The sequence below is a fragment of the Pelodiscus sinensis genome, chromosome 1 (assembly GCF_049634645.1).
Source record: "Pelodiscus sinensis isolate JC-2024 chromosome 1, ASM4963464v1, whole genome shotgun sequence".
In the NCBI taxonomy this organism is placed as follows: domain Eukaryota; kingdom Metazoa; phylum Chordata; order Testudines; family Trionychidae; genus Pelodiscus; species Pelodiscus sinensis.
The window spans coordinates 154,737,792-154,752,214 of record NC_134711.1 but is presented as its reverse complement, the minus strand read 5'-3'; the positions used below and the strand labels follow the sequence as shown (position 1 = coordinate 154,752,214).

General features: G+C 41.0%; 1 protein-coding gene across 14 annotated transcripts in view; it reads right to left on the bottom strand.

Moving 5' to 3' along the window:
• Positions 1-14,423, bottom strand: part of BBX (BBX high mobility group box domain containing) — a 189,098-nt gene that overhangs the window by 16,268 nt on the left and 158,407 nt on the right. For 12 of the 14 annotated variants that reach the window (XM_075908083.1, XM_075908117.1, XM_075908073.1 and 9 more), the window contains one exon: positions 7,625-7,773. In XM_075908083.1, the coding sequence (XP_075764198.1) occupies positions 7,625-7,773 (149 nt within the window). Of the gene's footprint in view, positions 1-945; positions 1,036-5,810; positions 6,020-7,624; positions 7,774-14,423 lie in introns of those variants that run through there. The other 2 variants (XM_075908164.1, XM_075908159.1) reach the window with 2 other exon arrangements.

The window sequence follows — 14,423 nt, the reverse complement described above, 5'->3', positions numbered from 1 at the left end:
TCAGACTGGGATGAACTGAAGAGTCTTGCAATAGAATCTGAAGAGGTTCAAGGAGTCAATTAAATAAAAGGACCCTCCATGCAGTAGGGTCAATATGGAGGAAGAATCTCCTATCCATTGGTGAATGTCCAAATGGGTATGGGAAGAAAAGAGGAAAAACAATACATAATGAAAAGCTTGGTCAACAAGTTGGACTCTGATTCTGCACAACTTGATCACTTGAAAATTCCCATGGGAATTTTGGGAGTGCTGGAAATGCAGATCAGACTCCTCAAACTGAAACAGAAATGATTTTGGAGAGCTCTAAGGGGCTAGGTGGAGGGAGGGACAAATGCATGGCGGAACTTGAAGACTAGGAGGATGATTTTTCTGAAGAATTGGAAGTCAGTAAAGATTTCTGAAGATGGAAGGTCGGTGAGGGGGGGGTGTATTCTTCGGTGCTGGTGTGGAAAAAAGGTCACCTTTTGGACAATCGTAGTTCACACAACTGAGACACAGGGAAATCATTAAAACCAGTGTTACTCCAGTCAGGAGGCAATGAAATGAGAGGAGACGTGATTAAGAATTTTGGCAAAGGAATATTCAAGGCTACGTTTGCTACAGGGCGGATGGAGACAGAAGCAGCCAACATTAGAGAGCTGTGGCACATGAAAAGAATTCAGGATCCATTTCAATAACTCAGCTCCTGATGCTAGAGAGGAAGGTAAGATTTGAGCAGAGGAGGTGGAAGGGTTATTAGAGCAATTAATCAGCTTTTCAAAATATAGAAATGAGGGAAGATATTGCCAGAGCCAGAAGCTGGTGAATTTGAAGCAGACAAAGTGAAACAAAGGGCCAAAAGAGTGAAACACACACAGAATTGAGTATCCTCTGCATGAAAACATTACCCAAGAAGAGTTCAGAAAGAAGGTGGCCAGAAACCTGGAATGAGTAATGTCCTAGTACCTTTTTCCAGAACATATAAGCACAAAAAGGAGAAGCTTAATCTGCTGACAATTTTGTGGAATAGATTATTTTTCTGATACTGGAATGAACCTACAGACAATATTAACAATAGTTCATTTTAAATTAGAAGTGTTTATACAGAAAAACAATTTAGCATGTAGAATTCCCCTTCCCCTTTGATGGCTACTGCATGCCACTTGATTAGATAGTATAATGCCTGATCCCGTATAGTGCCTGATCAAACTCCTACTGGAGGTAATGGGATGCTTCCCATGGACCTCAGCAAATGCTGTATCATTCTCCTCCAACATGAAAGAGAGACACCAGTGTAGTTGAAGAGAGAGATGATGACATGAAAAGTTGATTATATACACACACACAGAGTAGATGTTTGGAGGAGAAAGATGCTATTTTTAGAGTCAGAACTCTTTGGTTTCAGTGACAAAAGTAAGATTTTATTAATTGGAGAGCTAACACAACTCTAGGCTGGTGGAGGGAGGTGGGGAATTGCGTTCGGAGTATGCAGTACCTCCTGATATTCCAACATATCCGATAATCCAGCACCACCTAGGTCCCAAAGATGCCAGATTATCAGAAGTCTACTGTATTTATATTTCAGTTTGGATCACCATACTTATAAATAAAGATAAAAGCAGTATAACCAAGAAACAAACTTTTAAACTGTAAAGTGTTGAGGTACTTTGGTTGGGAAGTTCCTGTCATTAGTCAATGTTTTCAGTTTGATATGATAGTAAGGAATCATACAAAGTCACAGCACTATGCAAAAAAAGGCCCGTTCTCAGGTAGTACCCATTGTTGGTAAATGTAGCTTACATCTGATCCAATTTAATAACAACTGGTTGATAAAAGTTAAATAACTTCAACAGAGTAGGCCAAATTAGTCTCAAGTTCAAACCTTCTGCAGTCCATTCAGTTGCATTGACATTTTTTAGTCCAGAATTTGTCCTGCTAGGTTTGCAGTCTTTACAATGGCAAGCCAGGATGCTAGAATTACATGGGAAGTTATTCTATAGTAAAAGCTATTCTCATCTACAAGTTTTTTTTATATCTCTAATAACAAAAGAGCAGATAAATTTGCTCTCTGTACTTTGGCTTGGTATTAATCTACTGTAAATGTTAAAGGGGGCAGAAGTGATACCAGAAATACAGTTAGTCAGCACCACAGAACAGTTTCAACCTCTGATTTCCATGAAGGCATTATTTTCTTTGACAGGATTTGATATTTGTCCTTTTAAGAGCAAGTTGCCTTTATTTACAGCAACATCTCATGCCATCCCGCTCCCTCCCTCCAGAGCTAGAAAGAGCAGGAGCATTTGGTGTGCCTAGGTAAGCACGATCCATGCACTTTTGTACAGAAAAGGGTAACTTGTGGCACCTGACGTACACTGAAGAGTGCTGAGTGGCAACAAGGAGAGTAGAAGAAAGCCTCAGAATGAAGACACGACCCAAAGCAAGAGAGACACCAATTGATAAATATAAGTTTTCCAGAAGTGGTGTGGAGCTGGTGAATGGCAAAATTCCCATTGATGTCAATGGGGTTAAGGCTCCAGCAGGCCGAATATCGGTGCGGAGCTCTATGCTAGCAGATCCTGATGAAAGGCCAAGGCCTAAAAGATGAAAATTGCTTCTGAAATGTCCAAAGGGGTGATTTCAGCTAGGAGGTTATCAGGATACGTGTCACCTTATAAAACAGTATAGAGGTTTATACTGCCATTCTAAATCTGCATCTTATATCAACACTGCATAGGAAAGTACCGCTCAGCTGTGTCAAGAGAGATTGCTGAGCAGTACAGCACAGAAGCAGTGACTATGAATGTGACAGAAATAGGTTATAAGCATTGCAAACATTACACAGAATGAAGAATGTGTTTTGTTTATGATCCTCTTTTTACTATTCCTTCTAATGAGCGCATCACAACATTGAAACAGCCCCCTCAGAGGGTACAGGTTTCACGAAAATGTCTGGTTTCTAATGGAAACTCAAGGACCTGGACTTCAGTGACAGAGAAAAGAACCTCTCCTCTGTCCCCTCATTCTGGGTTCTAGGATTTCCACTTCTCTCGTTCCTTCTCATATAGCCAATGGCAATAGGCACTAGAACATCCTTCTTTACAAAAATTGTGTAGTCCAAGACAGAGAACATTTCCCTACAAATCTCTCTTGATCTGATACATCTGTTGGCATCAAAACAAATGACTACAGTGGCGCAAAAGCGAAAACAGGTCATCTTTATGACCTACTATGGTCCAAGAGCAAAAGTCTTTTGAGTCCATGAAAAATTCCTTCATGTTAATCTAGTCAGTTGGTTGATGGGTTGATTACAGATGCAGTTTGTATTGCCGGTGATAATACTAGCATAGGATTTTGAAAATTACCTCGGGAGGTTGTGGAATCTCTGTCATTGGTGGGTTTTAAGAACAAGTCAGACAAACACTTATGATGGATGGTCTTGATCATACTTAGTCCTGCCTTAGCGCATGAGGTAGATCAGTGTTTCTCTACTTTTTTTTTTTATAAAGTACCTCTTTAAAAAAAATTACAAGTCTCATTGGAACTGCCGCAGCCACACGCTTTTCCCGCCAGGTGCTGGGGCGCATGCACAGAGCATCTGTTAACGTCCGGGCATGCGGTTCCGAACGTTCAATTTGACAGGCATGTGTCGCAACCCCTTAACCAATCCCTTTTGAAAGGCAAAATCCTGGACACTTTTTGCCAAATTTCAGTTCTGTTGACATACCCCCTGAGACTTCTCTCGCATACCCCTAAGAGTACTCGTGCCACTGGCTGAGAAACACTGGACTAGATGACCTACTGAGATCCCTTCCAGTCCTATATTTCTAAGAACCAAAGCTCTTGTATTCAAACAAACAAATACTAAGATAATATCAGGCTCAGAGACCAGCAGACAGGTATCACTCTGTTATCAGTAGAAGCCAAGGAACAAGCCAGTCATGGAGATCAAAGACTCTTTCAATCTTACAGGCAGTCCCTCTTAGGGATGTAAAAACATTATGTTTAGCCAGTTTAGCTGCTCCTGCCCTGCCCTTCCCCCGCCCCTGGCAAGGCTGCACCCCTTCCCAAGGATGGGCTGGAGTGCCCTCCTCTCCCTGTTTGCCCTCTCCACCACCGTTCCAGCCTGGCCAGAGCAGTTCCCTCCTGCAGGGCACTCGGGCCTGCCACAGACAGGGGCTGCTCTGGATGACCAGAGCAGCCCCTGTCCGTGGTAGGCTGAAGCAGCCTCCTTCCCGTGGTAGATAGGGAGCTACTCCAGACCCCACTGGTTAATCGGGATCAGTCATCATCACCCATTAAGGATGATGCTTTACTGGTTAACCTTTCACATCCCTAGTCTCTCTCGGTCAAAGTGGAGACTTCCTGGCCAGGGAAAGTTACACAGCTGCTGTTTGTTCTATGGAGAGAGAGAGAGAGAGAGACAGTCTCCAGGGAGGTCAACCCAACTCCATCCACCAGCACTAACTTCACCAGAAGCTTAAGGTTGAAAAGCAAACCTTAAAAGCTTGCATGTCTTGAAATGATTTTGCCCAAGAAAAACTCCTGAGGCTACAATGATTTACATGTCATTTTTGTCATGCTGTCTTGGGTTTAAAGTAAACCCTTTCCCTGCATATATTTCTCAGCCATTAACATAACATAATTCCCCTTCTTCTTGTGTTTTCAGTGTTGCAGCAGTTGGGAACCGCCTGTAGTTTACTTCTCAGTCTGTCCATTAGGCTCCCTGATTTCAGAAAGAATATGCCCCACTCTGGGATTAGTGAGAATCTGGCTAAGAGCAGCTGCAGAGTAAAATAGCAAGCAAGAAAATGAACAGACGGTGTATGACTAAGTGTAGCAGCATTGTTCAAAATTTCACGGGCGGAGTTAAAAAAAATCCTCTTCCTCTGAAAAAAATATCTATCAGAAGGATGGATCAAATGGCTAGCGCACTGTGTATTCCAACAAAGGAGGCATATGTACTTATCCCATTAAGTCTCAGGCCTTGTTTTACTAGTCTTGAAGGATTCCTGTGGCAAAGCTCCCATCTTAGACATCTGTGAGGCAGGTATTAATTTTGCTCAGTTTTAACCAAGCTACATTACTGTCCCGTTTAATTGCAACTTGACTCAGCCCTGCTTTGGGGAGGGCTACATATGGTGAACTGATTGACCAGAAGGAAGCAGTGAAGAGGACAGGAGGAGTCCCACCTGGCAATCTTGTTGAAGGGAGAAGGGTATAACATACTAATATGTATTACCAAGGGAAAAGTGACCCAACTGTTCACATTTTCCCCCTCTTCCCATAATATGTGCTCCATGTCTTCCCCACAGGTGTTAACATGTTCTTACAATCCCAGTGAAAAAATGTACTTTCAAACTAATTCCCCAAGATGTTACACATACTCCTATAACTCCCTCCCTTACATCCGTCAATGGTCAATACCATATTACAAAACATGCTCCTGTAACAGTCAGTAGTGACAATCCTTGCAGGTGAGCCCGTATGCTCAGAAGATCTGATCCTCTTCCTTTACAAAAACTGCTATCCACCTTGGACTACTCATCTGCCTAAGATACATTTCTTGGCACCAAAGCAATCACTGCTTAGTAGAGCTCATTGAAATTAGGAATTTCCATTCCTTGGGAACATGCCACATTTCAGGGTTTTGTATCTGACCTGAATGACATGGTCAAAGTTTGAAATGTTCCATGAAATGACATTTCTGAAATTTTTCTTGTGTTGGACCAAAATGTTCTAAGTTGGATTGAGACTTTTTAATACATATCTTTTAATTGTATATTATTTTGGAAACAATATATCTATACATTCATTCCTATGTAGAGACACCAACACACTTCCCTTCAAGCCCCCGCTCCCCCAACAAAATTATATCAAAATCAACATGTTCTTGGGCTTTGATCTGGATAACTTGACATTTTTTAATGGAATAAATGCTCTGATGGGAAAATTTTGACCCGCTCAACATCTTGGACTCTCAGTGCCAGCTCACAGAGGAGCTGTGCTGACTTACACCAGCCTTGAGGATCTCACCCAGTAGCTGCAAGAAAACAAAGAACTGGTGGCAGTGGTTTGGCCAGACACAAGGTATGTCTACACTTTGAGCTCAGGGTGTGATAACCAGCTGAAAGGGACACATTCAACAAAAATAAAGCTCGCTATAGTGCATACCCATTTGAGAACCTAGGCACCTACTTGGAGTAACTAGATCCTCCTCCTATGCTCTATTTTTAGCACATTATTTCGACGGCTGCTTGCACAATTATGTCTCTGCAAGCTGTGAATTACATCATCAGCAGGAAGTATAAATGTACCCATTGGATAGGCAAGTGCTACATAATCTTACCCAGAGGGCTATGCTAGCAGTACTCATATTTGACCCTTACACACCTGTAGTTGTATTCCTGACCTTCTCTTGAGACAAGAGACTGGAAAAATTCAAGGCTTTCTAATTGTAACGTGCAAAAATGGAAATGAGAATTAAACCAACTTATTACCAAAACCAAGGGCAGAACTCAACTGACTAGCGAATAGATCCCTTCTGAAATAATATATGGAGATATACCTATCTCATAGAACTGAAAGGGACTTTGAAAAGTCATCGAGTCCAGGCCCCTGCCCTCATGGCAGGACCAAATACTATCCCTGACAGACTTGGCCCAGATCCCTAAATGGCCCCCTCAAGGATTAAACTCACAACCCTGGGTTTAGCAAACCGATGCTCAAACCACTGAGCTATCCCTCCCTGCATATGAAATGATTGGTACAGCACCAAACAGTGTGTGCTGTTGCTAGATGTCTGGGAACTTCTGATTACCACCACAGATTAGTAGCTGGCTCAACACATGCATAATAAACCATTAGATTACTGCATTGTAGAACTGGTTCATTCGTTCTGGTCAGACTTGTAGTTTTGTCAGACACATTCTAGAAATTGCAATTAGCAATAATCAGGCATCAGGAAATATTATGGACAAGGGCTAATGTTGCCAGAACTTGCTTAGCCTGTCTCTAATTACATAAATACAAAATCAATACTGTCTTGGGCAAGCTGCATAAACAACATCACAAACAGTTCTGTCCCATGGTTGCTCATGATTCAAACAAACAGCACTAAATTATGTATGTCTGAACAGAGTACTTAGAGCTGCAAATGTAGTCAGTGACATCGACACAGCAAGGTGTCATTTTATCAGGGTATTCAGCATCTGATTGCTTCCGCTCTTCAGAAAGAGATACTGATAATCATTCCTCCTTTCCTGAGGCATTTATATTTACACACTGTATTCATGCCATAGGCTTAAAGAATTAGACCACACTACCCAACTGCCACAGAACATGACAGAACTGCACATTTCTACTCATGAGAGACAGTACTGGCATTAAGAGGGTTCAGAAGGAAGGCATAACTACAGAAATGTTTTATTTCCAGAGTAACAACATGCTAAAGCAGTTAGAAGAAAAAAAAATTAAAATAAAATTTGTGGAAGTCTTGGTGATAGCTAATTTTGCCACAACGAAGAAAGGAGCATTGATTCCCCATTCCTCATATGGAGGCAAGCATGCTGAGGTAAGAATTTAACAACGCTTGAACTCAGCACAGCAGCCATTGTAGATTACGTATGTACCGCAGAAAGCACCTTACCTTTGCTGGATTTTGGTTGCTCAGCTGGACAGCTTCCAACCTTCTTCTTTTTCCTTGGAACAGATACGCTTTTCCGGTCAAACGTAATGGGACTGTACTGAGGGAGGCTGTTGAATTTTTTTTCAAATTCTTCTTCCAACTTTGCTAAACTAAAAGGAGAGATGGAGAAGAAAAATTCACATGGGTTACACGGATACATTTTAAAATCAGGTTACCAGTATTGGTACTTTGATATCTGAATTCATCACAGTGAGGTCTTTTCATATTTCATATGAACCCTTGGGGGGAGGCATTCAAGCCTAATTTCTGCACATCAAGATGCATCTGTCAACATGAGGGTGATGTAATGATAAAAAAAAGACAAAGAAACAGTGAAAAAGGATGGCACCAATATCAATGGGTAAATAATGTTAGATTTAGCGATGTAAAATCACATGCAAATTGTTAACTGGTTAAACTGTATGTTAAACTGGTTAATCACCTGCCACGCCAGAGGCAGAGGGTGCTGGCGCAGCCCCCCAACCACAGCACAGTGAGCCTGGGTAGGCTGAAGCAGCCCCCCGCCAATGGCATGCAGCAGATAAGGGCTGGGCCAGCTGCACTGTGACACGGGTCTGCTTTGACTCAGCTGGGTTGGAGTGTCCCTCGAAGCAAAGAGGACCTTGGTCAGGCTGGAACAGTCCTGCTCCCCACCCATGGCAGGCCACAAGAGGGAGGCTGTTTTAGCTGGGTCAGGTGCCAATTATCCAGTGACCCCTATAAGCATGCTGGTAAGGCAATGCTTACTGGCTAACCAGGTAAATGTTTATATTGCTAATTAGATTAGGATCAAAAAGGTTTTCTGAAAAAGTTAACTTGTTTGTTTTAAAAATATATTCTTTTTATTTATAAAGGGTGCCTTTATATTAAAGCTCTACTTGGTCTCACAAATACACACATACACAAATCAAGACGATGAGAAAAACAATTGACAAAAGCTAAGCAACCAAGCTACCTAACCTATACAGCTCTTCAATAGTGCTTCTGGGACAAACTAAGAGCATCAGGCTTTGGATGCATTTGGACCTGACTGGCTGCTGCATTGATATGGTGTCATATTATTTTATTACACAGAATGAACTGTTTAATACTTTAGTTGCTTGTAAATGTATTTGTTGGTAGTCCAACCAAAGCTCCTGCACATGTTATCTGAGCTTGTACAGTTTGTTTTTAATAAATCAGTAAATTAAAAAAAAAAACACCATGATTTCCACCAGGGGAAACGCATCCAATGCAGCTACTCCATCTTCTCAAGAAACCAAACATCCCACACCAACTCAATGACCCAGCTGGCTCTGCAGTGTGCTCTAAAGGTCAACGTAACTGGGGTGGCCAACTCAACAGCACACAAGCCACTGATGGACAGGTAATAGTAGATGACTCCATGCGGCGGTGGTGGTATTTTTTTTGTATTGACGTTCCTTTAATACATTTATATAGCAAAGCAGCCACACCGAAGAGCTGCTGTAAAGGAATGTTTTTTTAAAAGCAAATTGCAAAGCCCAGGAGAGAGAACTGGCCATTGCGTAAGTAAAACCAGTGTTGTCATGGGAAGGATGAGTTTTCCTAGCTCTCCCTAATTGTCTTTGCTAAAAAAGACCAGCAGACAATGAGAACAAACATGACCGTTTGGAGAAACGGCCTCTAAGCACTGTGCAGTGCCTAGAAGAAAGGCAAAAGTGTAAGTTTTCCAATTTTCTTTGAAACAGCTCTTGAAGGAAGCATCATTACAGGCACTGAAAGGTGCAAACTGGAGTTGATTTACTAATTCCTTTTGCATTTTTTTAAATGTATCTCATCTTTCTCTGACGTTCAATCAGATCCATGCAGAAGAGTGATGGTTTCAGTTACATTGCAGTATGAAACACAGATCTGGTTCACAGCAAGTGTTTTGTCTGTAGAAGCAACAGGTGGTATTGCTATCATGTGTACCTCGACATCCATGAAGTAAGTAGAGCTCTGTTGTGGTAATGGCTGACATATGCTCTCCCATTTGGCTGTCCTATTTCTATCCCCAACTCCCACTGCACCTGCCTGTGGTCTCTCATTTAAGTAGAAAGCCTAACTTTTGACAGCTGAAGAGCCACCATCACAGACAACTGATCGCATGTATGACATGGGAGAAGCAGTGATGCTGCCATTAGGAAGCCAGTGATTTTAATTATTTAAAAAGCAGTTACAGTGTCATAAATGTACAGAGGACTTTACAAACATACAGACAGACATCAGCTGGCCTGACAAGTTTGCAATCTAAGACCCCAATTCTGTAATGACATTCAAATAGGCAGACCTCTGCCCTTGTACAGTGGCTGAGTCTACCCGGGCAGAGCTCATGATAGGTCACAGGCAAGAGAAATAGGACATGTAACACTAGGGAATGCATGCAAAATTGACAGCGGAAGAGGTGGCAGGGAAGCTACCTGGGAACAGTAGATGTTAATGAGGATGAATTTGAAGGCGGCAGAAGATACTTGGCAGACAAGGAAAGGGAGAATGTTCCCATGGTAACGGGCAAGTAGTATAAGAGAAGGTACAAATCTGAGTCTGGGAGAAGAAGGGAGCTGTAAGGTGAGAGGAACAATGTGAGTTTGTGGAGGAGGAAGTAAAATCAGAGTGGTAGGTGGGAATAAGATTATGCAAAACCCTGAATAGAGACGTTTGTTTTTTATAAATAGGTCTGGTCTACATCTAAAAATTAGATGTGACAAAGAAACTCATCTTTTCAAACTGACTTTCAGCTTTAATGTAATGAAAAAAATGAATAGCTGGTTAACTTTTTGATGAAACAATGTGTAGTACGAGATCTTTACAAAATCTCTGTATCACTGACAAGTACATTATGTACTGAGAAAAACAAAAGAGCAGCCTAGTGTGTTCCAGAAACTTAGGTGGGGTTATTACAAGGTGGGTGCATAACTGGCTGGATAACCATTCTCAGAGAGTAGTTATTAATGGTTCTCAATCATGCTGGAAGTGCATAACAAGTAGGGTTCCACAGGTGTCTGTTTTGGGACCAGTTCTGTTCAATATGTTCATCAACGATTTAGATGTTGGGATATAGAGTAAGTACGCATACTGAGTTTGCAAATGCTACTATGCTGGGAGGGGTTGCAAGTGCTTTGGAGGATACGGTCATCATTCAAAATGATCTGGACAAACTGGAGAAATGGTCTGAGGTAAATAGGATGAAGTTTAATAAGGACAAATGCAAAGTACTCCACTTAGGAAGGAACAGTCAGTTTCACATATACAGAATGGGAAGTGACTGTCTAGGGAGGAGTACTGCTGAAAGGGATTTAGGGGTTATAGTGGACCACAAGCTAAATATGAGTCAACAGTATGACACTGAAAAAAAAAAAGATTCTGGGATGCATTAACAGGAGTGTTGTGAGCAAGACATGAGAAGTCATAAGAACGGCCATACTGGGTCAGACCAAAGGTCCATCCAGCCCAGTACCCTGTCTGCCTACAGTGGCTAATGCCAGGTGCTCCTGAGGGAGTGAATCAAACAGGTAATGATCAAGTGATCTCCCTCCTGCCATCCAATCTCCACCCTCTGACAAATAGAGGCTAGGGACACCATTCCTTACCCATACTGGCTAATAGCCATTTATGGACTTAACCTCCATGAATGTATCTAGCTCTTTTTTAAATCCTGTTATAGTCCTAGCCGTCACAACCTCCTCAGGCAAGGAGTTCCACAGATTGACTATGCGCTGTGTGAAGAAGAACTTCCTTTTAATTGTTTTAAACCTGCTGCCCATTAGTTTCATTTGGTGGCCCCTAGTTCTTATATTATAGGAACAAGTAAATAACTTTTCCTGATTCACTTTCTCCACACCACTCATGATTTTATATACCTCTATCATATCCCCCCTTAGTCTCCTCTTTTCCAAGCTGAAAAGTCCCAGTCTCTTTAATCTCTCCTCATAGGGGACCGTTCCAAACCCCTAATCATTTTAGTTGCTCTTCTCTGAACCTTTTCTAATGCCAGTATATCTTTTTTGAGATGAGGACACCGCATCTGTACGCAGTATTCCAGATGTGGTGTACCATGAATTTATATAAGGGCAATAAGATATTCTCCATCTTATTCTCGATCCCTTTTTTAATGATTCCTAACATCCTGTTTGCTTTTTTTGACTGCCCCTGCACACTGCATGGACGTCTTCAGAGAACTATCCACGATGACTCCAAGATCTCTTTCCAGTTGTTGCTAAATTAGCCCCCCCCCAATCATATTATATGTACAGTTGGGGTTATTTTTTCCAATGTGCATTACTTTATATTTATCCACATTAAATTTCATTTGCCATTTTGTTGCCCAGTCACTTAGTTTGGTGAGATCTTTTTGAAGTTCTTCAGACTGCTTTGGTCTTAACTACCTCAAGCAGTTTAGCATCGTCTGCAAACTTTGCCACCTCATTGTTTACCCCTTTCTCCAGATCATTTATGAATATATTGAATAGGATTGGTCCTAGGTCTGACCCTTGGGGAACACCACTAGTTACCCCTCTCCATTCTGAAAATTTACCATTTATTCCTACCCTTTGTTTCCTGTCTTTTAACCAGTTCTCAGTCCATGAAAGGATCTTCCCTCTTATCCCATGACAACTTAATTTACATCAGAGCCTTTGGTGAGGGACCTTGTCAAAGGTTTTCTGGAAATCTAAGTACACTATATCTACTAGATCCCCTTTGTCCACATGTTTGTTGACCTCTTCAAAGAACTCTCATAGATTAGTAAGACATGATTTCCCTTTACAGAAACCATGTTGACTTTTGCCCAACAAATTATGTTCTTCTATGTCTGACAATTTTGTTCTTTACTATTGTTTCAACTAATTTGCCCGGTACTGACATTAGATTTACCGGACTGTAATTGCTGGGATTGCCTCTAGAGCCCTTTTTAAATATTGGTGTTACATTAGCTATCTTCCAGTCATTGGGTACAGAAGCTGATTTAAAGGCTAGGTTACAAACCATAGTTGTTAGTTCCACAATTTCACATTTGAGTTCTTTCAGAACTCTTGGGTGAATGCCATCCGGTTCCGGTGACTTGTTACTGTTAAGTTTATCAATTAATTCCAAAACCTCCTCTAATGACACTTCAATCTGTGACAAGTCCTCAGATCTGTCACCTACAAAGGACAGGTCAGGTTTGGGAATCTCCCTAACATCCTCAGTTGTGAAGACTGAAGCAAAGAATTCATTTAGTTTCTTCGCAATGACTATCGCCTTTAAGTGCTCCTTTTGTATCTCGATTGTCCAGGGGCCCCACTAGTTGTTTAGCAGGCTTCCTGCTTCTGATGTACCTAAAAAACATTTTATTACCTTTCGAGTTTTTGGCTAGCTGTTCTTCAGACTCCTTTTTGGCTTTTCTTATTACATTTTTACACTTAATTTGGCAGTGTTCATGCTCCTTTCTATTTACCTCACTAGGATTTGACTTCCACTTTCTAAGTCATTCTTCTATTGTGCTCTGATTAGGTCTCAATTGGAGTATTGGGTCCAGTTCTGGGCACCACATTTCAAGGAAGATGTGGAGATATTGGAGAAGGTCCAGAGAAGATCAACAAAAAAGATTAAAGGTCTAAAACATGACCTATGAGGGAAGGCCGAAGGAATTGGGCTCACTTAGTTTGGAAAAGAGAAGACTGAGAGGAGACATGATAGCAATTTTCAGGTATCTAAAAGTGTGTCAAAGGGAGGAGGGGGGGAAATTGTTCTCCTTGGTCTCTGATAATAGGACAAGAAGCAATGGGCTTCAACTGCCATAAGTTAGGTTTACTTTGGACATTAGGAAAAACTTCCTAACTGTCAGGATGGTTAACACTGGAATAAATTGCCTAGGGAGGTTGTGGAATCTCCATCACTGGAGATATTTCAAAGCAGGTTAGACAGGTATCTATCAGGGATGATCTAGATGGTGCTTGGTCCTGCTGTGAGGGCAGGGGGCTGGACTTTATGATCTCTTGAGGTCCCTCCCAGTTCTAGTGTTCTATTCTACTGAAGTAGCACCACAAGCTCTACTATCTATAATGTAGCCATACCCATAGTTTCTGAAATTTTGGTACGCATGTGAGGTCCATGTATTATAAAAGTATCTTTTACTAGAATTGGTTGAATAATGTTAATGAACGACACTGCTGAGTCAGGAAACAAGTTATCTTCATGTACAAATCTTCACTAACTCACAAGTTGTACAGATGGTAGAACAATATTTGTCAAATAAATTATTCACAATTCTTAACTGGCAAACCCTGAATAAATTATTTACATCTATATTTTTATAGAGTAGTTGATGAGCTGTGGAATTCCTCAGCTGACCTAAAGCTTTAATGTAATTAAATAAATGAATGGCTGGTTAACTTTATGATGAAACAATGCGTACTATGAGATCTTTACAAAAACTCGGTATCACTCACGAGTACATTATGTACTGAAAAAAAACAAAAATGCAGCATTCTTTTGCCTAGTGTATTCCAGAAAACAACACTTTAAGATTTTCAATATTAATATCCTTTCTATAAAATATATTATAACTAAACTTCAGTTAATATCAGGTTATGAAAAATGTGACTATAAGCGTATTCAAAAGCTTGAATAGGTGACTATAAACCTATTCAAAACTTATTAAAGCTTTAAGCCTTAAATATGGAAAGAGTCTATTCTCTTTTACCTATTCTCTTTTATCTAATTTATTCCCGTTGAATTCAGATAATTAGAAATATCCAAGGATTTTCAAAGTATGCATGGC